Source organism: Oncorhynchus mykiss, chromosome 23 (genome assembly GCF_057628025.1).
Source record: "Oncorhynchus mykiss isolate SJ-2025 chromosome 23, ASM5762802v1, whole genome shotgun sequence".
Classification (NCBI taxonomy): Eukaryota; Metazoa; Chordata; class Actinopteri; order Salmoniformes; family Salmonidae; genus Oncorhynchus; species Oncorhynchus mykiss.
Genome location: NC_143044.1, coordinates 18,694,239 through 18,715,980, shown reverse-complemented (window position 1 = coordinate 18,715,980; position 21,742 = coordinate 18,694,239). Strand labels below are relative to the sequence as shown.

General features: G+C 41.9%; 1 protein-coding gene across 6 annotated transcripts; it reads left to right on the top strand.

Annotated features, from left to right (window-relative positions):
- The first annotated feature begins 1,795 nt into the window (after nucleotides 1-1,795).
- On the top strand, nucleotides 1,796-18,874 carry LOC110502533 (monocarboxylate transporter 9). Of its 6 annotated transcripts, none has more exons than XM_021580615.3 (6): nucleotides 1,796-1,919; nucleotides 3,494-3,738; nucleotides 14,614-14,757; nucleotides 15,667-15,762; nucleotides 16,095-16,952; nucleotides 17,235-18,874. In XM_021580615.3, the coding sequence occupies exons 2-6, from the start codon at nucleotides 3,534-3,536 to the stop codon at nucleotides 17,417-17,419; spliced, it is 1,488 nt and encodes a 495-aa protein (XP_021436290.1). In that variant the 5' UTR covers nucleotides 1,796-1,919; nucleotides 3,494-3,533; the 3' UTR covers nucleotides 17,420-18,874. The 6 variants fall into 6 exon arrangements, with proteins under 6 accessions (XP_021436290.1, XP_021436285.1, XP_021436286.1 ...); XM_021580610.3 differs by having other exon boundaries at nucleotides 1,817-2,124; XM_021580611.3 differs by lacking the exon at nucleotides 1,796-1,919 and adding an exon at nucleotides 2,383-2,689.
- Nucleotides 18,875-21,742: the final 2,868 nt, after the last annotated feature.

The following is a 21,742-nucleotide window of genomic DNA, read 5'->3' as shown; positions in this document are numbered from 1 at the left end:
GACAGGGATGTAATGGAGCAGGCTGAGAGCTTCAAGTTCCTTGGTGTCCACATCACCAACAAATTAACATGGTCCAAGCACACCAAGAGAGTCGTGAAGAGGGCACGACAAAACCTTTTCCCCCTCAGGAGACTGAAAAGATTTGGCATGGGTCCTCAGATCCTCAAAAGGTTCTACAGCTGCACCATTGAGAGCATCTGGTTGCATCGCTGCCTGGTATGGCAACTGCTCAGCCTCCGACCGCACGGCCCAATACATCACTAGGGTCAGGCTTCCTCCCATCCAGGACCTCTATACCAGGCGGTGTCAGAGGAAGGCCCTAAAAATTGTTTAAAAAAACTCCAGCCACCCTAGTCATAGACTGTTCTCTCTGCTACCGCACGGCAAGCAGTACCAGAGTGTCAAGTCTAGGTCCAAGAGGCTTCTAAACAGCTTCTTCCCCCAAGCCATAAGACTCCTGAACATCTAATCAAATGGCTACCCAGACTATTTGCATTGCCCCCCTGCTACTCTCTTATTATCTATGCATAGTCACTTTAATAACTCTACCTACATGTACATATTACCTCGACTAACCGGTGCCCCCGCACATTGACTCTGTACCTGTACCCCCTGTATATAGCCTCGCTATTGTTATTTTACTGCTGCTCTTTAATTATTTGTTTCCTTTATTTATTTTTAGGTATTTTTTTTTCAACCTCGTTGTTGGTTAAGGTCTTGTAAGTAAGCATTATACTAAGGTCTACACCTGTTGTATTCTGCGCATGTAACAAATACTATTTGATTTGAACATAAGGTACACCTGTATAATGATAATGCTGTTTAATCAACTTCTTGATTGATATGCCACACCTGTCAGGTGGATGGATTATCTTGGCAAAGGAGAAATGCTCACTAACAGAGATGTAAAGAAATGTGTGCCATTTTGGGGGGGAGAAATAGGCTTTTTGTGCATATGGAACATTTCTGGGATCTTTTATTTCAGCTCATGAAACATGGGACCAACACTTTAAATGTTGCATTTATATTTTTGTTCAGGATAGAATGTGTGAGTGGCAGTTCATCTCAAAGTACATCCCCATCCAACCTGGCCTCAGAGCATTTCGTATTATTCTGTACGTAAATCCGAGACACTCAATTTAGTATGATATGTTACATTTCGTATGGTATGTATTCATTTGTGGACGTCCATCACTCTTTTCGTACATTTCGAATGATATGTTTTGAATTTGCTAAACATACAATATGTTAAGAATTTGCTAAATGTATGTATGATATGTTATGAATTTTCAAAATATGCAATATGTTAAGATTTTGGCAAAAATTTACAATATCTTCCAGATTTTTGTAAAAAGTTGGATATGTTATGAATTCTACTTAGGTAGCTAATGTTGGCTAGCTGGCTAACATTAGCTAGGCTAGGGATTAAGGTTAGGGGAAAGGCTAGCTGAAAGGTTTAAGGTTAGGGTTAGCTAAAAGTGTTAAGGGAAGGGTTAGCTAAAATGCTAAAGTTGTCCTTGGTGAGATTTGAACTTGCAACCTTGGTTACTTGATGTTCACATTATAAGTCCACCCCTCCACCCTGACCAACCACCCTACCTTCGTTTTTGCCTTAAGTAACTTATCATATGTAAACATGTCAAATGTAACCTATCATATTAATTTGAGTGTACCGGATTTAAGTTCACTATGTTACGTCAAGTCTATGAGACCAGGCTTTATCACAATCAGCGGCAACAAGCGCTTCGTGCAAATTGATGTTAGGCTACTTGCCAACAAGTAACCAGTTCTGACTGGACCAGACGCAATATTAACAATGTTCCTGGTAAATATTGCTCAGACTTCACACTCAAGCATCACCGGCAAAATAACCTCCTTCTGCGCTAACTCCGGAGGATCCCTTTTACTTGTCGTTTAGAGTAGGTCTATTATGTGTATATTAAAGTGCATATATAACACTTGTATTCACTGTCAAGAGAAAGGAAACAGCTATTTTTCATTGCGATAACAAATAATTACTCCGTTTAGTTTTTACAAATTCAAAGGTGCTTTTACACTATTTGTGAAGAAACATTCAATCTGATTTGACTTGAAATACTTTGAAGCGCTTTCTGATCATCACAGGTAGGCTAATTACAAATGTTAACTTTTATCATTGATAGCCTATGCATGCAGTTGAATAACATGTCCCCCACCCCACCTATGTCCACTATTATCACGATGCATACAATGTAGCCTATCATTATTGAATTGATGGGGCTATTATCAAATAGAAGAAAACATATCCGTATTCAGTTGCATTTACTCGGTGGCAGTGTGTAGTGTACGCTCTGTAGCTCCACACAGTCGCACATGATGTTCCTCAACGTTGGTAGCGCACAAATCCGGACCAGCGAAAACAGCTTTGAACCGGTTTGGTCTCCGGCAACAAAGCTACAGGCTATAAAACGAATACTGTGCGCGTAGCTAATATGCTGGGGGACCCGGGTCTGCATCACCAGACCTCAGATATAGCCTAGCGGGCGCTCGGCATCCGCCGGTGTTGTCGTATATATATTTTTTCGATTATACATAGTTATTATCGGGATACCAACCATCCTTCATGGCAACTCCCTGTAGGCAAACGCGCACGTATCCTGCAGTTGCATGTTGTTGTGCTTGTGGCTGTTATTTTTTTTATGTTGTTGAGGTAAGTCGCATGTATTTCCTTGTGTTAATAAAATAACAATCGGCTACTATAGTACACAACATTTATAACATAGTAGGGCTATGGCTAAATACAGCGTAATATATATTTGTAGGCTATGCAATGGGCGATTAACTGCCAACGAATATCTCGTAAATGCAAGCAAAAAAACACATTGTTTAATAAAGAAAATAGGTTGCTATGTGTAGTTGGCACGGTGTTCCTCCATATAATGATGTTTATTGGAAATTGATAGATGCACAATGTTTTTTTTTAAAAACAAGGAGATTGAGAGAGAGGATGCTGCAGTAGTGCACCGACAGCTCAATTTGCTCCCTGGCACAAATTATTCATGAAAGATAAAAAAAAACGTTTCCGTCAGCACAGGAAACAGGATGCGCCTCTAAAATATCAATATTTCGTGCCAGAACTTATGTGAAGTAGACAAAAGGCAGGTTAAAGTAGGCAGTCCAGACACCAAACTCCCCTCCTTCAAGGTGTGGTCTGCGAGGGCACAAAACGGGCAGCGCAGGATGGGAAGGTTGCACTCTGTTTAGGAAGTACAGTAACACAGGTGACCTGCCTGGTAGACCAGGCAAGAGCAGCATCAACATCAAGACATGTGTGCATTTGGCATTTATCTACTACTTTAGAACTCAACTTATGACATGTATCTCTTCCTTGATCATGATTCCTGGTTCCAAACTTGCATGTGATTTATTTTGTCTGTATTCTCATGCATTTGGTCAATTGCTTGTCTATTGCGCTTGTTTTTAAAACTTTTTGCTATTTTTCTGTTTTCCCCAGGAACCCTCCCTGTTGAAGTTGTAAGATCCAAGCAGACAGCATGAGTCCTCATACCTCAAAGAAAGCGCTGGATGGAGGTTGGGGATGGGTGGTCATTGTGGCCTGCTTCATGGCCCAGTTCCTGGCCTACGGCTCCCCCCAGTCGGTGGGCGTCCTGTACCCAGAGTGGCTCCACACCTTCCAGGAGGGGAAAGGCATGACGGCATGGGTCGGCTCCTTGGTCTCTGGAGTGGGACTCATAGCCAGTGAGTATTCTCCAAATATCTTTGTTTATTTATTTAGTTACTGTATAGGTAGGTATAGGCTAATGCTATCATCCAAAGACAGAGTTCACTGTGCTTAACTGCAGAATTCGGTATATTATAAAACATAGATTTCTTAACATACATTTATTCAACTCAGCATCTGAACATCTGTTCAAGAATTCCATATTGATTTACTTGGCATGGCTATGACTTGATATGCTTAACATCATGTCAGTGGTTAGACCTGCATTTACTTATCTATGTACTTTACAGTTGCAGCTACATTGTCTCCTTTAGAGTCTCACCTGGTATGCACCTGTTGCTGTTGTATAATTAATGATGTCACTGACAGAGAACCAGACAAAAGAATGGTCCAATGTCTCCATAAACACATACAGTTATGTGGCATTATGGGTGAAGTAACAGACCAGTTTTTATCTAACCAAGTTAGTGGCACATAAGATGGGATAATGAGTATTTTACCTGCTACATATTCACAGTTGTGAAAGTGCAGTGCTGACTTGTCCTAGGTAGATGAAGAAAACTGTGCAATATTGGTGGCACGTTGGTGCTCTTAACACTTAGTTGAGGTTATTGGTTGATAAGTAATTTACATTTATATAATTTAGCAGACGCTCTTATCCAGAGCGACTTACAGGCGCAATAAGGGACTAAGGGCACAGTCAGATTTTTCACCCCACCGACTCAGGGATTTGAACCAGCGACTTATTGTTTACTGGCCCAACACTCTTGAATGCTAGGCTACCTGCCGCCCCACAGTCAGCCCTGTCATACCTGCAGGAGGAGCCCTTACGTAGCTGTGACCATACAGAGGGTGTGTGTGGGAAAGGGAAAATGATAATAGGAAGGATAATAAAGCTTTGAACAGTTTCATTCATTTGGAATGACCAGGGGACACAGGAGGACTCAGTTCACTGCATGTCTGCAAGCTGTATTCAAAGATCAGAGAGATCACGTCTTGGTTTACATTTACCACCAGGCATAGCCTCCCTTCACTTTGTCGCCTTTTCAGAGGTCAGTGAAATGTCATGACTATACAGATTGCTCCCAGTACATGTGTGGGACTTGGCAGCTGGGCTACGCAGCCTTACACCGTGGGCTGTTTTAACTGGTGGTGAAATGGAAAGGAGGTGGAGACAGGGTTCAACAAGATGTGATTGGCTATTCTTTACACACATCCTTGGGTTGTCAGCGGTCTGATCGGTAATTCAATATGTCTCCGCCCAAGTGACATGCATAACAAGAACAGTCACATTTAAGACTCAGGTTTTCATCACCATCTGTCTCCTCTATCCAGAGATTGACTGATTCACTGTACTAAAACAAGTAGTCAATTCAATGTGCATATAGCTTTGGAAACTAAATGGATTGGGCTGCATTTGACTTGGCACAATGCTAGGAAATCATAGCAGTCTTTAATGAGTTGGCAGCAGATTACGGGTTAGTGAGGTGATACCGTCTCAGGCCCGACGCCAGGATAAAGTGACTAAGGGGGCAGTTGAAATCGGTGAGAGGGCAAAACATTTTTACATTGAATTCTGCCTGTATCGAGCTATACCACAAACAAAGTTTGAATGCCAAGACTCAGACCATTGATTGAGTGCTTTTGAAGCGACAGGCTACAGATTTGGTGCCAACCTATCTCTGCCAAGTACCCCTGACTGCAGTGTGTCAAGTACCCCTGACTGCAGTGTGTCAAGTACCCCTGACTGCAGTGTGTCAAGTACCCCTGACTGCAGTGTGTCAAGTACCCCTGACTGCAGTGTGTCAAGTACCCCTGACTGCAGTGTGTCAAGTACCCCTGACTGCAGTGTGTCAAGTACCCCTGACTGCAGTGTGTCAAGTACCCCTGACTGCAGTGTGTCAAGTACCCCTGACTGCTTTGTGTCAAGTACCCCTGACTGCTTTGTGTCAAGTACCCCTGACTGCAGTGTGTCAAGTACCCCTGACTGCTTTGTGTCAAGTACCCCTGACTGCAGTGTGTCAAGTACCCCTGACTGCAGTGTGTCAAGTACCCCTGACTGCAGTGTGTCAAGTACCCCTGACTGCAGTGTGCAGTTCTGGGCTGGGCAGTTAAACATTTGACTCCGCCCACATTTTACCCCACCCACTTTTTTTTTTTTTTTTGTCCATCTGGGGTTTGACAGTCACACACTGAATACAAACATGTTTGTGCAAGGCACACGTTGAATACAAATGCATTTAATTTTTGAAGAAAATTTCGTAAGAAATATTATATGAAGTGATACCAGAACATGTTGTAACACTTTTTGCTTCATGCTATGAGACAAGCCACTGATGTTGTTGCAGTGAACAGACTTGTTATGTCATGTACTGTTAAAATTGTTGATAAATGTTATATTATTTCAATGTGTATACACACACACACACACACACACACACACACACACACAGTTACTACCTATTCTGATTTATAATGCTATTTACTTTCATCATTTGAATGGAGACATACGATACCATATAGACATACTGACAAGCTGAATGTGCTTTGTACATTAAGTTATACCAGCTCCGGTAAAGAGATCAGACTCGGGTGACTTCTACGTCATCTTTACTAAACAACACAATTAACAATTGAAACAATTAACACAGCAGACAAAAACAAGGTTTAACCACTCCTCAAAAATGGCTTGACTCCTGCTCCTCAAGAGGCAAAGACAGTCATTTTCTTGTTGTCAACTGCCTCCACATAGAACATCTCATAATCTCTCTGTAACTGGAACATGAATGGTTTCTTAAGGAGAATATTTTCCTCTTCATCCAAGCCATCGTACAACTGTAGTTCTTTTAAGTGGTCTCCCCCGTCCATCCCAATTACACTAGGGAAGGAAACAGTGCCTTTAAATGTTAAGCGTTCTCACCACCTTGCTGGCTCTAGGGTGTCTCTTAGAAGAACATCTGCTTCCTTGAAAAACAAATATTAATAGTGCCTCATTGGGTGATCAGGACAAATTACACACCACTTTCATGCAAACAAAAGCCACTATTACTAAACGGGTTTTCAGTGATATCTATAACTACTCAACAAGTCATGACAACTATTATATCTTGCCATGCATCAAGCCTTCAGCATCACACACAGTAGACTACATACCCAGTTCACAGCTCCCAGTGTATTTTGTTTTCAGTATCGTCTAGAAAGAAAACAGATTGTGGTCATTAAGTAATGTAAGGGAACACTCATCATATGACACCTACCTGTAGTGCGTTCTGTTTTCGTCGCCTTTTTTGATCTTTCAACCGCTCTTCTTCAGACCTTAGTGGGTGAATGACATACATTCACTATGAAAATATATTCAGGTCAGCCTGGCTATAGTAAAACAAGTGATTTTAAGGATGCAAATTAAACGTTTTTATAATGTTCAAGACTTACGGCATTGGAAAGTCCTGCAGGAGAACTAGGCACCACCATCGCCGAATTTGCTGCATGTTTTCCTTTGAAAAAGAAAATCGGATGGGAATCCCAAAGAATCGTATCTACTAGTGTACTGTAAGTTAAGAGTAGGTTGTTAAGTTTGATAGTTATGATAACAACAATAAATTCATAATAATTCCCCCCCCCCCAGGAATATATTTCAGGATGTAGAAGACCCCCCCCCCCCCCAAGAAGTCAGAGCATGTCACATCAGCGTCCAGCTCTGCAGGAGTTTGATGTATGAATTGTGTATGTAGTGTAAAACTGTAGGAAATAGGTCCAAAAAAGTGTCAAGAATAATAAACAAGAAAACGTATGAGCAATAACAAGTGTGCTTTGCATGCTGCAAGCACAATCAATTGGTACAGTCCAGTGAAATAATTTTAAAGAAATATCTAACATGATCATCATCCACACCAAAAGTCCTCCAAGGTCCAGGGGACAAGATCTTGAGGGGACTGTGTAAGGGCCTCTGGGTGCTCTTGAGGAGCCACTGGACACTGATGCTATGTCAGGTGCTTCAGAAACTGTGATCTGTTGATTATTGTTGCCGTACAGTAGCAACAATGAAAGTGTGTCACATTTCTACAACTGAAGCCACACTTTATGATTGTGAACTCTGAAAGAGAGGAATAACAGTAAAGTAAGTTGCACAATTAAATTCACTGATGTAACTGGGGGGAAAAATAGGGCAAATCAAAAAACGTTAACTTCAAATATATACAAGAAAGAAATAGTACCTCTGTGCCTCACTGAAGCATGACCTTTGTGGTTGTTGACCATATTGTTCAGATATTGTTCAGCCTTATGTGCATTAGGGGCAGTGATGAAGTTGACTGCAGCTGCATTTGCTACATTTTGGGACACTCACCCTCCAATAACACACTAACGTGTCTCTATACATCAAAGAAAGTAAGCATAGACATAAAAGGCATGACAATTAGAAATACATAAAATAAGCAATAGGCATTTAATTTCATTATTGTATATACTACGTGTAGGCTCTGTAGACTCGCTATGTGTAACTTAGGGAATGGCCTTCGGCATCAACGATACACATTTAGCGCCAGCCAGCCAAACACAACAATGCATACATTGAACACAGAAAACCGATGATCAAATCGATTACATAACTGTACGTGTAAACCTAGGCTTACTGCTTAAGTAGGCAAATTTGTCCAAATTCCCTCATTGTATACAATTAGCTAGCTCACGTGCTAATTAACGCTATGCTATCATCGGTGCGGTGGTTGGTTATATAAAAATATACAACTGCACTAGTATAACATGAATATTTGCAAAGTAAATGATGCATAATGACCGTCTAAATTACTTCCATGGTTTACTCCGACCACATTGAGCCCGGCCCGAAACTGCACACTGCAGTCAGGGGCTTCTCATCTCCGTTGCACTGTATCAGCACAATGGACAGCGTCCTACAAACTAAAGCAAGGCTGTTTCGTAATGTAAATGAGCTCCAAGATAGGGTAATTCACATTTTCCAAACAGCTGATATGAATGCTGCCGTGTACACAGCGTTCTTATCAAAATAGTGCAAACTAAATGCTGAAAGTAGTAGCCTAGTTATTCATACATGCAAACAAAACTACTGATTAGTTAGGCTTAGAATACTGACAAACCTGCGAACGAAAGCGGAACATAACAGCGGTACTACCACGTAGGTCTAGTAAACAAAATATTAGATCGATAAAGGCACGACACCATTTATGTTTAGGCTAGTTACATTAACAGTTAACAAACGCAGTAAGCAAAATGTGAATTGAGATCCAAATAACCAAAACAGCCTACAGTGAGATGCAGTGATGCACAGCTATCTTGCCAAACAAATAAGCCTATAGGCCTCGCTTCAAACATGGAAAACCATGGTGCTCATGAGTTAAGCAACACGTTGTGATATGGCACAATACACTTCTGTGGATCAAATTCCAATACATAGTTATATTTACAACCACGAAAACCAATAGGCTGCCAAGAAAACCATAATAAGATGTATATATTTATATGATGAAACACACCGACATGTAGCAATACCCAGGGGCGTCATTTGGGTTATTGTAGTGGAATTATATTGAATTCTGCTTATATCACGCTATACCACAATAAACCTAAAAGTTCAAATGCCGAGACCATTGAGGGCTTTTGACTAAGAACTGACAGGTTGGTGCGAAATCTCCGCTGCGCTCTATCAGCACCATGGACTTTACCCTACACTCAAAAGCAAGGCTGTTAACCTAAACTGGCTAAGGAAGTCATTTTGCCATTCTATACCCTAGGGTTTTGCTGAAATGATGCGACTGGCTATACCACCAATATTTTGCTAAAAAAGCAATCAGCTAGATTGTTTCTTAACTTTTCAGAAGAGTAGCAGCCTCCTTGATGCTCTGTGGAACTTCCTGAATAATCGATCATTCCATTCTCTTCTTGTAAAATCGATCCCCTTAAAACCTCTTAGAGACATGTGAGACGCTAGCCCCACCTAGTCAACAGGAAATGGAAGTGCGCAATGCCAAATGCTAATAGTACTCGATAAAACTCAAACTTTAATTAAAACACACATGCAGGGTACTGAATTAAAGCTACACTCGTTGTGAATCTAGCCAACATGTCAGATTTTTAAAATGCTTTTCGGCAAAAGCATGAGAAGCTATTATCTGATAGCATGCAACACCCCGAAATACCTGAAGGGGACGTAAACAAAATAATTAGCGTAGCCGGCGCTACACAAAACGCAGAAATAAAATATAAAACATTCATTACCTTTGACGAGCTTCTTTGTTGGCACTCCTATATGTCCCATAAACATCACAATTGGGTCTTTTTCCCGATTAAATCCGTCCATGTATACCCAAAATGTAAATTTATATAGCCCGTCTGATCCATCCAAAAGCTCTGTTCCAAAACGCAACGTCATTTTTTAAAATTAAATAAGTTGCCTATATTCTTTGACAAAACACTTCAAACTACTTTTGTAACCCAACTTTAGGTATTTGTAAATGTTAATAATCGATCAAATTGATCACTGGGCGATCTGTATTCAATAGCAGCTACTCTTGAAATCGTGGTACTTTGTCTCTCTCCCATAAATCTCTTCCTGTTTACTGGACGAAAGGAAGGACCTACTTCTCATTCCACAAAGGATTTAAACCAATGAAAATACCAGTACTGGCGACATCGTGTGGAAGTTGTAGGAACTGCAAGCTCACCGTTATCTATTTTTGCTTGCAATAAACAATTCAGAGACTGGCGGATTAATACTTTTTTGTGGTTTTTGTGACCAGGTTTTTCTTGGGATTTCGCTTGCTGTTCACGTTCCGTTATAGTCACAGACATTATTTAACCAGTTTTAGAAACTTCAGAGTGTTTTCTATCCACCCATACTAATCCTATGCATATACTATATTCCTGGCATGAGTAGCAGGACGTTGACATGTTGCACGATTTTTAACAAAATGTTGAAATAATTCAGGGGAGCTTTAAGAGGTTTTAAAATGCCAAGTGGATTATTTGAGCTTTCCTCTGGTATAGCATGCTTCTTCTAAGTGGACGTATAGCTGTGGACGCCCCAAAAGTCAATCCATGAGTCAGTGCAGTAAACACGGTCGGAATAGCGAGACCCAGACAGTCGTTGCGGTATATCGATCAGGGTACATTGTTCCTCATTGGAGCCGGAGCGGGCGATTTCAGTCGGCAAAAACTGGCGAGCGACACTAAACTCAGTTTACACCAAATCTCTTTTACTTAAATCCAGCAGTGGTTTCACCTTTTTCCCATCTAGAAAGTCATAGCTCTCTGGGTCAAGGGGACACCGGGCCGCCACCAGTTGGATGTTGCGTTCGTTGAATCGTTCGTACATTTCACCACTGACAGCATCGAAGAACAGTCTTTTACACTCAGTCTCTTATCCTCAGTCCTGCTGGCCTTCCATACTGTCCACCACTATTGCTGGAGATTTGTACTTACATAACGTTGTCGTAATTGCTTGGAGCTGCCCTGTAGCCTCCATGTCTTACTTCTGTGTTGTACGAACGCGTCCATTCCATGTCAGAGCGGAATTCCACAATGCTGTCACAACTTTTAACAACCACTGACACGGTAGCCAAGGTGTCCCATTCTCATTTAGCTTTGTTTGATTGGGTTTATCCATCGTGGCAGTGGCAGATTAGCTGGTTCGAGCTAGCTAAATAGGCCAAGGATAATAACACTAACGTTACATTTACGGCTAACTAAACTCTGTAGTGGTGAGGCGGAGTTGAGTAACGCAGCTTCAATGGTAAACTTGACCCCGCCCTTATAAAACAAAATAAAATATTACTGGCGAAGGCGTATCACGTTATTCACTTAGATGTTTTTTCCCCGCTTTTTATGGAAACCCAAAGGAGTCATACCTAACCACCCCACTGGCTTTCCATAGCCCCTCTACACACACCGCGGCGCACTCTGTCCATTGTGCTGACACAGCTCAGCGGATATACAGATTTTTCGATAACCTGTCACTCAATCATTTGAACCTTATTGCTATTTTTATATAAGGCCATAAAACTAAAACTGAGTGGGCACACGTTTCAACTGATGGGGCTGAGCCCCCTTTTGCCCCACTGTGGATCTGGGCCCATACGGTCTCTCAAAACTTTACACAAGCCCTTGCTTCTGTTCACTGAAGGATCCTTACCAGACCTATATTTCCATTGTGCCATCAATCAGGATATACAGTGCCTTCAGAAACAATTCACACCTTGACTTTTTATACATTTTGTTGTGTTACAGCCTGAATTTAAAATGAATTACATTTAATGTTTTTCTCACTGGCCTACTCACAATACCCCATAATGCCAAAGTGGAATTATGTTTTTTGACATTTCTACAAATGTATTGAAATGAAAATCTAAAATGTCTCGAGTCAATAAGTATTCAAACCCTTTGTTATGGCAAGCTTAAATAAGTTAAGGAATACAAATGTGCTTAACAACTCGCATAATAAGTTGCATGGACTCACTCTCTGTGCAAAATAGTGTTTAACATGATATTTGAATGACTAGCTCATCTCTGTACCCCACACTGACAATGTTCTGTAAGGTCTCTCAGTTAAAGCAGTGAATGACAAACATCAAACAAATTCAACCACAAAAACCAGGGAGATTTTCAAATGCATTACAAAGAGAACCTGTTGGTAGATTGGTAACAATTTAAAAAAAACAGACATTGAATATCCATTTCAGCATGCTGAAGTTATTAATTACATTTGGATTTTTATTTTATACATTTTTATTTAACCTTTAACTAGGCAAGTCATTTAAAAGAAAAATATAGGACAAAACACACATCACGACAAGAGACACCACAACACTACAGTACATAAAGAGAGACCTAAGACGACAATATAGTATAGCAGCAACACATGACAACACAGCATGGAAGCAACACAACATGACAACAACATGGTAGCAACACAACATAGAAGCAGCACAACATGGTAGCAGCACAAAACATGGTCCAAACATTATTGGGCACAGACAACAGCACAAAGGCAAGAAGATAGAGACAAAAATACATCACTCGAAGCAGCCACAACTGTCAGTGAGAGTGTCCATGATTGAGTCTTTGACAGTGAAAAGAAGGAAGCCTGTACAGAATAAAAATATTCCAAAACATACATCCTGTTTGCAATAAGGCACTAAAGTAAAACTGCAAAAGGCTTCTGCAGTGGCGCAGTGGTCTAAGGCAGATCTCGGTTCTTTACTACAGCTCTGGGTTCGATCCCGTGCTGTGTCGCAGCCGGCCGCAACCAGGAGACCCATGAGGCGGCACACAATTGGCCCAGTGCCGTCTGTGTTAGTGGAGGGTTTAGCCGGCCAGGATGTCCTTGTCCCATCGTGTTTTAGCGACTCTTGTGGCTGGCCGGGCGCATGCATGCTGACACTGTCCCCAGTTGGACGGTGTTTCCTCCGACACATTGGTGCGGTTAAGCGAGCAGTGTGTCAAGAAACACTTCGGCTTGGCAGGGCCATGTTTCGGAGGATGTATGGCTCCCGAGTCCGTACAGGAGTTGCAGCAATGGGACAAGACTGTAACTACCAACTGGATATCACGGAATTGAGAGATAGAACAAATAAATAAAAAAGCAGCAAAAATATGAATTTTATGTTCTGAATAGGGAGCTATGTTTGGGGCAAATCCAACACAACACATCACTGAGTATCACTCTTCATATGTTCAAGCATGGTGGGGGCAGCATCATGCTATGGGTATGCTTGTCATCAGTAAGGACTATGGAGTTTTTTTAATGATAAAAAGAAATGGAATAGAGCTACGCACAGGCAAAATCCTAGATGAAAACCTGGTTCAGTCTGCTTTCCACCAGACACTGGGAGACAAATGTAGCTTTCAGCAGGACAATAACCTAAAACACAAGGACAAATATACACCGGAGTTGCTTACCAAGATGATATTGAATATTCCTGAGTGGCCTAGTTACAGTTTTGACTTAAATCGGCTTGAAAATCTATGGCAATACTTTTTTATTTTTTATTTACCAATGATCAACAACCAACATGACAGAGCTTGAACAATTAAAAAAATAACAATGTGCAAATATTGTAAAATCCAGGTGTGCAAAGCTATTAGAGACTTACCCAGCTGTAATCACTGCCAAACGTGATTTTGACACTTATCTAATCGAGATATAAAAAAAACATAAAAAAAACATTTTTTTACATTTCTTCCAGTTTAACATTTGAATATTTTGTGTAGATCGTTGACAAAAAATGACAAATATATTTTAATCCTACTTTGTAAAACAACAAAATGTGGAAAAAGTAAGGGGGCGTGAATACTTTCTGAAGGCACTGTAAGATATATTTCTGTAACTCGGTGTGCTTTTAAATTCGATATGGTGTGAGGATGATGACGAACGAACATCACAGGCTGCCCTTTTCCCTGACCCTTTACCTCTGCTAAGGTGTCTAATAACTAGCTAGTGCCGCTTAAGGGGACCTCGTTGTAATCATATGAGGAGAACGAATAGGGTCACAAGCACTCTGTACTACATAGGGAGCGATAAGGTTAAAATAATATCAGGGCAGAAAAGGGGACCACGTCACATGGTTAAAGTTGATACATCAGGTTTTCCTGCCATGAAATAGCCCAACATGTACGGTACACCTTGAACGGTATCACTTTCCTTTTTGCTGCTTTTGTATTGTTTAGGAAAGCCATCTGTTGCTAACACCACATGCATCCCGAATGCACCATATTAATTCCATCATGTGTATTTCTTTGTGTCATCATCTCATTTTTGCCACTCCCTAACTCACTGAGTCTATTCAACAATGTACCCTCAACTTTCCCACACACACACACACTGAATTCTCACTTCCTCTCTGCCCTATTTTCTCCCCCAGGTCCTGTCTGCAGTGCCTGTGTGGATAACTTTGGGGCACGCCCTGTGACCATCTTCAGTGGGGTCATGGTGGCAGGGGGCCTGATGCTCAGCGCCTTCGCACCAAACGTCCAGTTCCTCATATTCTCTTACGGGATTGTCGTCGGTAAGTGAGAAGCTCGTGATGGTCTTTTCCTGCTGAAGCAAGTCTGCGGTTTGTGTGATCCAATATTAGATATAGGATTAGCCTTGCAAGTGTGAGAAAAATTATAGGAAGTTGCTTGTTTACTCGGTGGTTTTGTTGGAAGTGAATTGTGTTTTTAACTCATCATTACATTAAACTATTACACAGTTAAGCAATACCACAAGTAAATGATAGATAAGACACATAAGAATTGAATAGGTTCATGTCTATTCAAAATAGGTTCATGACCTTTGCTCCACCACACATGCACTGTGAGGGTATGTGTAGGATGAGGGTATATGTAGGATGTATTCAGAAATATAAAAATAGGGTAGAGTCGGATTGCCATGTGACTGATGCCTCCCCCCAACAGTTTGAATGCACCCATCGCAGCTCATTATCTAACACCCAGTGACAGCTGTGCCATTCTAAGGGGGAAAGAGCCCAATAGACGGCCACTGCCTGTGGCATTGGCCTGAGAGAGGCCATGCATATTTGAAGAAAGGAGTCTATTTTTAGACCATCCCTTAAACTCAACACGTGTGGCTCAATATTCTCTCATCACTTTTCCGCCCAGTCATCCTTTGAGGATCAAATTACCGTTGGGGTGATTTTACACTAAACAAAAGTTATTTGTATGGTGAATATGTAACATATTTATCACAGAACAACATATTTTAAACCTGGTGAATTCACTCTATGTTATTACATGACTAAGATGGCCTTACCCAAGTCCCACAGTTTCACATTAATGTACACAGTTTACTGTGCAAGGCTTTGCTCAGAACATTAAATGTCTTCTTCAACATGGTAAAAAAATAAGGTACTGTAGCTACATGCTCCTCTAAAATGTGCTAATCAAAATACCTCTGTTGTTTTTGTTGTCCACAGGTCTTGGCTGCGGTCTTGTCTATGCTGCCACATTGACCATCACCTGTCAGTACTTTGACAAGAGACGTGGCCTCGCCCTCGGCATAGTCACCACAGGTACTTCAGCCCCCCTCTTCGCTCACTGGGTTCACACCAAGTCTCCATGCTCAGTTCTTTCATGTTTCAGAAGCCGGAAGTCTTGGAATGCCAAGGTAAACATTCTAGTCTAGAAACACTGTAGCCTTGTGATTAGGGAAGTGGACTGGTGACAAGAAGAACACTGGTAATACAACACAGTTCTGGGGCATTCTGTGTTTGTCCCCTTGAGGGAGAGTAGCTTTAGGTAATGATGTCCCACTAAGCAAGGATTTTATTAAATTCATATTAATGAATGTCTAAGGGCTCATTCTTGGAATGCCAACACTAAATTTTTCCCTTCTCTCATTTAGGCACAAGTGTGGGAGGGTTCCTCTATGCCACAGCTCAGAATGAGCTGATTGTTCTCTTTGGCCTGGAAGGCTGTCTGCTGATCATCGGGGCCTTGGCCCTCAACCTCATGGCCTGTGCCGGCTTCATGAGGCCCCTGAACATGCCTGGCTACTACCTCAAACAGAAGGCTGCTCTGGAGCGCACAAAGGAGCAGCCTTTCAAGAAACCGCCTGCTGACGACCTCAAGACCACACCGGGCACTGGCGAGAAAAAGCTACCGGTCAAGGATCACCTGATCACCATCGACGCCAAAGACATCCCCACACCTGACAACAAAAGGGGGTTCATGGCAGGTTTAGCCATTGTGAAAATTATCAAGAAGAAGCGTCAGGCTTACTCAAAGTACATGCACTCCACGGCTGACTTCCTGCATGACAGAAACTTCATGGCCCTCTGCATAGCTATATTCCTGTTCAGCCTAGGAGCCTTCCCCCCGGTCCTCTTCATGGAGGATGTGGCCCAGAGTGAGGGCCTCATCGATGAGGTCAAAATCATCCCCCTGGTCTCTATTGTAGCCATCACTACCGGTGTGGGCAAGCTGACCCTGGGCATGCTAGCAGACATTAGGTGGATCAACAGTGTGTTCCTGTACGCCTTCACCCTGCTGGGGACCGGGACGGCCCTTCTCCTCATCCCCATCTCCAAGAGCTACGTAGGCCTGCAGGTCCTCTCAGCTGTGGTGGGCTTCTTCTCTGGGAACTGGTCCCTAACGTCATATATCACTACCAAGATCGTGGGCCTGGACAAACTGACCCAAGCCCATGGGATCCTCATGTTCTTCGGTGGATTCGGGATCATGCTTGGGCCCCCTGTTGTTGGTAAGAAAGATCCCACTTCTGACACCATTGGTCAACATTGCTGAGTGTGTGTGGTCCACATTTACAGTTTTTAGGTTAGAGCTTGTACAGGTTCATGTTCATGCTTTTACAGAGAATCACTCTTCCATATGTCAAAACATTTTTACAGATGATGTAATCTTAATGCGTGAGTGAGAATGTGGAACTCAGGATGTTGGCCTTTAGCTAGTCTTTTGCTGACTCATATATCGTTGAGAGATTTTGCTGAAATTGTTTTTTTTCTCTCTCTTCTTCCTGTTCCAGGGTGGTTCTTTGACTGGACCCAGTCCTATGACCTGGCCTTCTACTTCAGTGGAGGCTCTGTGCTCCTGGGTGGAGTCACGCTCTTCCTGTGTGCTCTGCCCTGCTGGGACAAAAAGAAGGCTGACATCGACAGGCCCGACATTCAGTACACCACCAACTGTGACAAAGTTGCCTCTGTAGCCTGAACACTAACTTTCACATCGGCCTTGCTCTCCAGTGCTCCCAGCGATTTTTGCTGATAAGCTCTGTACCCTTCAAGAGGTTTCTTTTTCCCTGGTGCCAGATTTCACAGATGTGTACCTGAGAAGAGCTTTGAAGTAGGCCTTTTCTATACATCTTTATTGCGTTTTTACAACTTCTTACATTAAACTACAAAATTTTGAAAGATGCCTATGTTGAACATTTTAATAACGGCCTCATTTTAAGAGGCCTAATTCAACAAAATTGTTTCTCAACAAATTAATGCAATAGATTACGTTTACTTAGAATAAATGCTGTTTTTTTACATTTCTGGATCTTTACTTGGGTCAAATGGAAAAGGCATTTTCCTCTGGTGACCCAGTGGAGAAATACAAACCAACAATGGCCTGTGAAGATGTTGGTTGAAAACACAAAAGGCTGTTCAAATATCTCAGCATATTGAAATGTATAACCATGCAAAATTTAAATTCGAAAGAATTTCCCAGGTATTTACTGGAAAAAAATCCAGGGATTGGAAAAAAACGAGGGAATGCACTTTAATGTACTCTTTTCAATTGTAGCCGCACAAACTTTTTGTTTCTATCTTACCAAAGCACCAGGATGGTGGATGCCTGTCAACACGTTATGCCTGATGAATAAAAGTCTTGCTTTTTAAGTTCATTGGCATTGTACTGTATTTTACTTGTACTGTCCAAACTGTTTTTTTTTTTTTTTAGTTAAGGAGGTACTAAACACCTCACTCTGTCTTGACCGGACTAAGAACTTGCTGAATAATATGCTGTGCAAATACCAGAGACTGTACAGGTATAAGGTCCAGTTCCTTAAACTAGTTTGTTGGTTCTTTGTGGCATGACCCCTTTCCTGCATTTGTTCACCAGGCTGGTCCTATTCATAATGGTTTAATGTGTTTTTTTGCGTCTGTGCATGTTTTTGTACTTTTATTTTTTTTTTGTACTACATTTTGTACGTTCAACTCTTTCAATGTTTGTAAGCAACTTTGTATACAGTATGCACTGAACCAGTCCCAGATATGCATTGTATGTAAAGATGGCATTCATTATTGCCATTATGATTTTATGTTAAGAAATATAATAATTGTGATACCTGCTTTGTTAGTCACTTGAAGATCCCATAAAAAAAAAAAAGTTAAATAAACCACAACATATTTCAGTTTATATTCTTCCTCAAATATAAGACTACTGGGATATTGTTTTATTCTTAGTCAAGCTTCTTTGTAAAAGTATTTACAGGGTTGAAATCTGTGATCTGTGATCCAAAAAGGTTAGAAACAGTAGACCTGTCACTTTATATGATGTTGAACCACTCTGTCTTATTCTTTTTTGTGTCTGGGTTACAGTATTTATGTTTGCAATATTTCGCTCTTTCTATTTTGTTATTTTCAACAAAAAAGTTCCAATAAATGAAATTCAATATTGTGATTGTAGATGTTTTTTAATGCTTGTCTGACTAACATAAAATATGATTCACTGAAGACCTTTCTTCTTGACTTCAGCACATATGGCGAACATTTTGGTGGTATTTAGAGAGTGAGCACATATGTAAACTCTAGAGACTCCTTGGAAAGTTTGACCTAATTCAGTCCTTTGGCAGTGCAAAATCCTCCTAGGGATGGACCGACATGTACAGAATGGTTGCCTTGAGGGAAATGGGGGAGGATCATGCTTTTACATTTCAGTCAAGGGGAGAGTTTAGCCTTTTTTTTCTCAAATCTAGTCCAGGGGAGGGTCATGTAATTTGTAATTAATCAAATGTTTATATTTCTCAGTGTTTTAGAATTAGATGCTTATTAGGCTATATATTGAGGTGTGCCTAATGCCGCTCTGATTCTCCGCTGGGCACGCAATATCAAATCTGCCTATAGGATATTTAATGTGATCTCAATCCAATGATCCATACATAGCCTTGGCTATTTATAGGCTTTAAAGTGCGTGCTCGGAGAAGCACAGAGCAAAATAATATTTCTTGCTGGGATTCTTGCATTACACAGAGCAGTGGCTATTCCAACCCTGAGCCCCGGCCTGCTCTGCTCTTGCTGATCAAAGAACATTTTTGTGTGCTGCCTGACCAATGTCTGTGCTGTGTAGGCCTATGGCGGCAGATCAGGAGGAGAGTCAACAGCTTCTTCCCAAAAATATTTTTTAGGCCTTGTAAAAAAAACTGCACTATCTTGCTCATGGACTAGCCTATAGCATATGTTCTATAGAGCCACACAGTGGTGGTGTCATAATACCCATAAAACCTAGCGGTCAAACAGGGAAATGGTTCCAATCGTTTTTCCACCACTCAAAATAAGGGCTGTGTTTTGTGTAGACTTACCCTGGCGTGACGTTTTGATAACCATGTAAATCTCTCTGGGACAAGGTGACCTTTATCAATATCTTCACCTGTATGGTAGAGAAACAATTGGAACCATTTCCTTGTTTGACCGCTAGGTTTTATGGGTATTATAACTCATTCTGTGGTACTCTATTCAGTATGAGAAGGAGAGGCTAAGATGAAAAGGAGGACCTGATGTCAACTCTGATAGCATGTTACTACTGTAATTGATTTTATTCAAAACAATATGTTTGATTTTATTCAAAACAATATGTTTCTTGCTCATTATGTATTTATCATAGTTATTGAATTTCCAATAATCCAGATTCTAGGGTACTTACATTGTGGTGCTGATACTTGAAGCAGTAGCTGCAGCACAATCAGTCGGAAATGACAGCTCATGGTGCTGAAAGTAGGAATATTTGAGTAGGCATAATTCATTTCAAGCTTCTTCATTTTAATTAGACTACAAACAACAAGGGTGCTTTTTGTTGGAGCCTATTTCTTCCTATTTAATAAAGAAGACGTGGGTCTATATACCTGTTTGACCAAGGCTGAAATACACTGCTCAAAAAAATAAAGGGAACACTTAAACAACACAATGTAACTCCAAGTCAATCACACTTCTGTGAAATCAAACTGTCCACTTAGGAAGCAACACTGATTGACAATACATTGTACATGCTGTTGTGTAAATGGAATAGACAACAGGTGGAAATTATAGGCAATTAGCAAGACACCCCCAATAAAGGAGTGGTTCTGCAGGTGGTGACTACAGACCACTTCTCAGTTCCTATGCTTCCTGGCTGATGTTTTGGCCACTTTTGAATGCTGCCAGTGCTTTCACTCTAGTGGTAGTATGAGACGGAGTCTACAACCCACACAAGTGGCTCAGGTAGTGCAGCTCATCCAGGATGGAACATCAATGCGAGCTGTGTCAAGAAGGGTTGCTGTGTCAGTCAGCGTAGTGTCCAGAGCATGGAGGCACTACCAGGAGACAGACCAGTACATCAGGAGACGTGGAGGAGGCCATAGGAGGGCCACAACCCAGCAGCAGGACCGCTACCTCCACCTTTGTGCAAGGAGGAGCAGGAGGAGCACTGCCAGAGCCCTGCAAAATGACCTCCAGCAGGCCACAAATATGCATGTGTCTGCTCAAACTGTCAGAAACAGACTCCATGAGGGTGGTATGAGGGCCCGACGTCCACAGGTGGGGGTTGTGCTTACAGCCCAACACCATGCAGGACGTTTGGCATTTGCCAGAGAACACCAAGATTGGCAAATTCGCCACTGGCGCCCTGTGCTCTTCACAGATGAAAGCAGGTTCACACTGAGCACATGTGACAGATGTGACAGAGTCTGGAGACACCATGGAGAACATTCTGCTGCCTGCAACATCCTCCAGCATGACCGGTTTGGCGGTGGGTCAGTCATGGTGTGGGGTGGCATTTCTTTGGGGGGCCGCACAGCCCTCCATGTGCTCGCCAGAGGTAGCCTGACTGCCATTAGGTACCGAGATGAGATCCTCAGACCCCTTGTGAGACCATATGCTGGTGCGGTTGGCCCTGGGTTCCTCCTAATGCAAGACAATGTGGCTGGAGTGTGTCAGCAGTTCCTGCAAGAGGAAGGCATTGATGCTATGGACTGGCCCGCCCGTTCCCCAGACCTGAATCCAATTGAGCACATCTGGGACATCATGTCTCGCTCCATCCACCAAAGCCACGTTGCAGCACAGACTGTCCAGGAGTTGGCGGGTGCTTTAGTCCAGGTCTGGGAGGAGATCCCTCAGGAGACCATCCGCCACCTCATCAGGAGCATGCCCAGGCGTTGTAGGGAGGTCATACAGGCACGTGGAGGCCCCACACACTACTGAGCCTAATTTTGACTTGTTTTAAGGAGATTACATCAAAGTTGGATCAGCCTGTAGTGTGGTTTTCCACTTTAATTTTGAGTGTGACTCCAAATCCAGA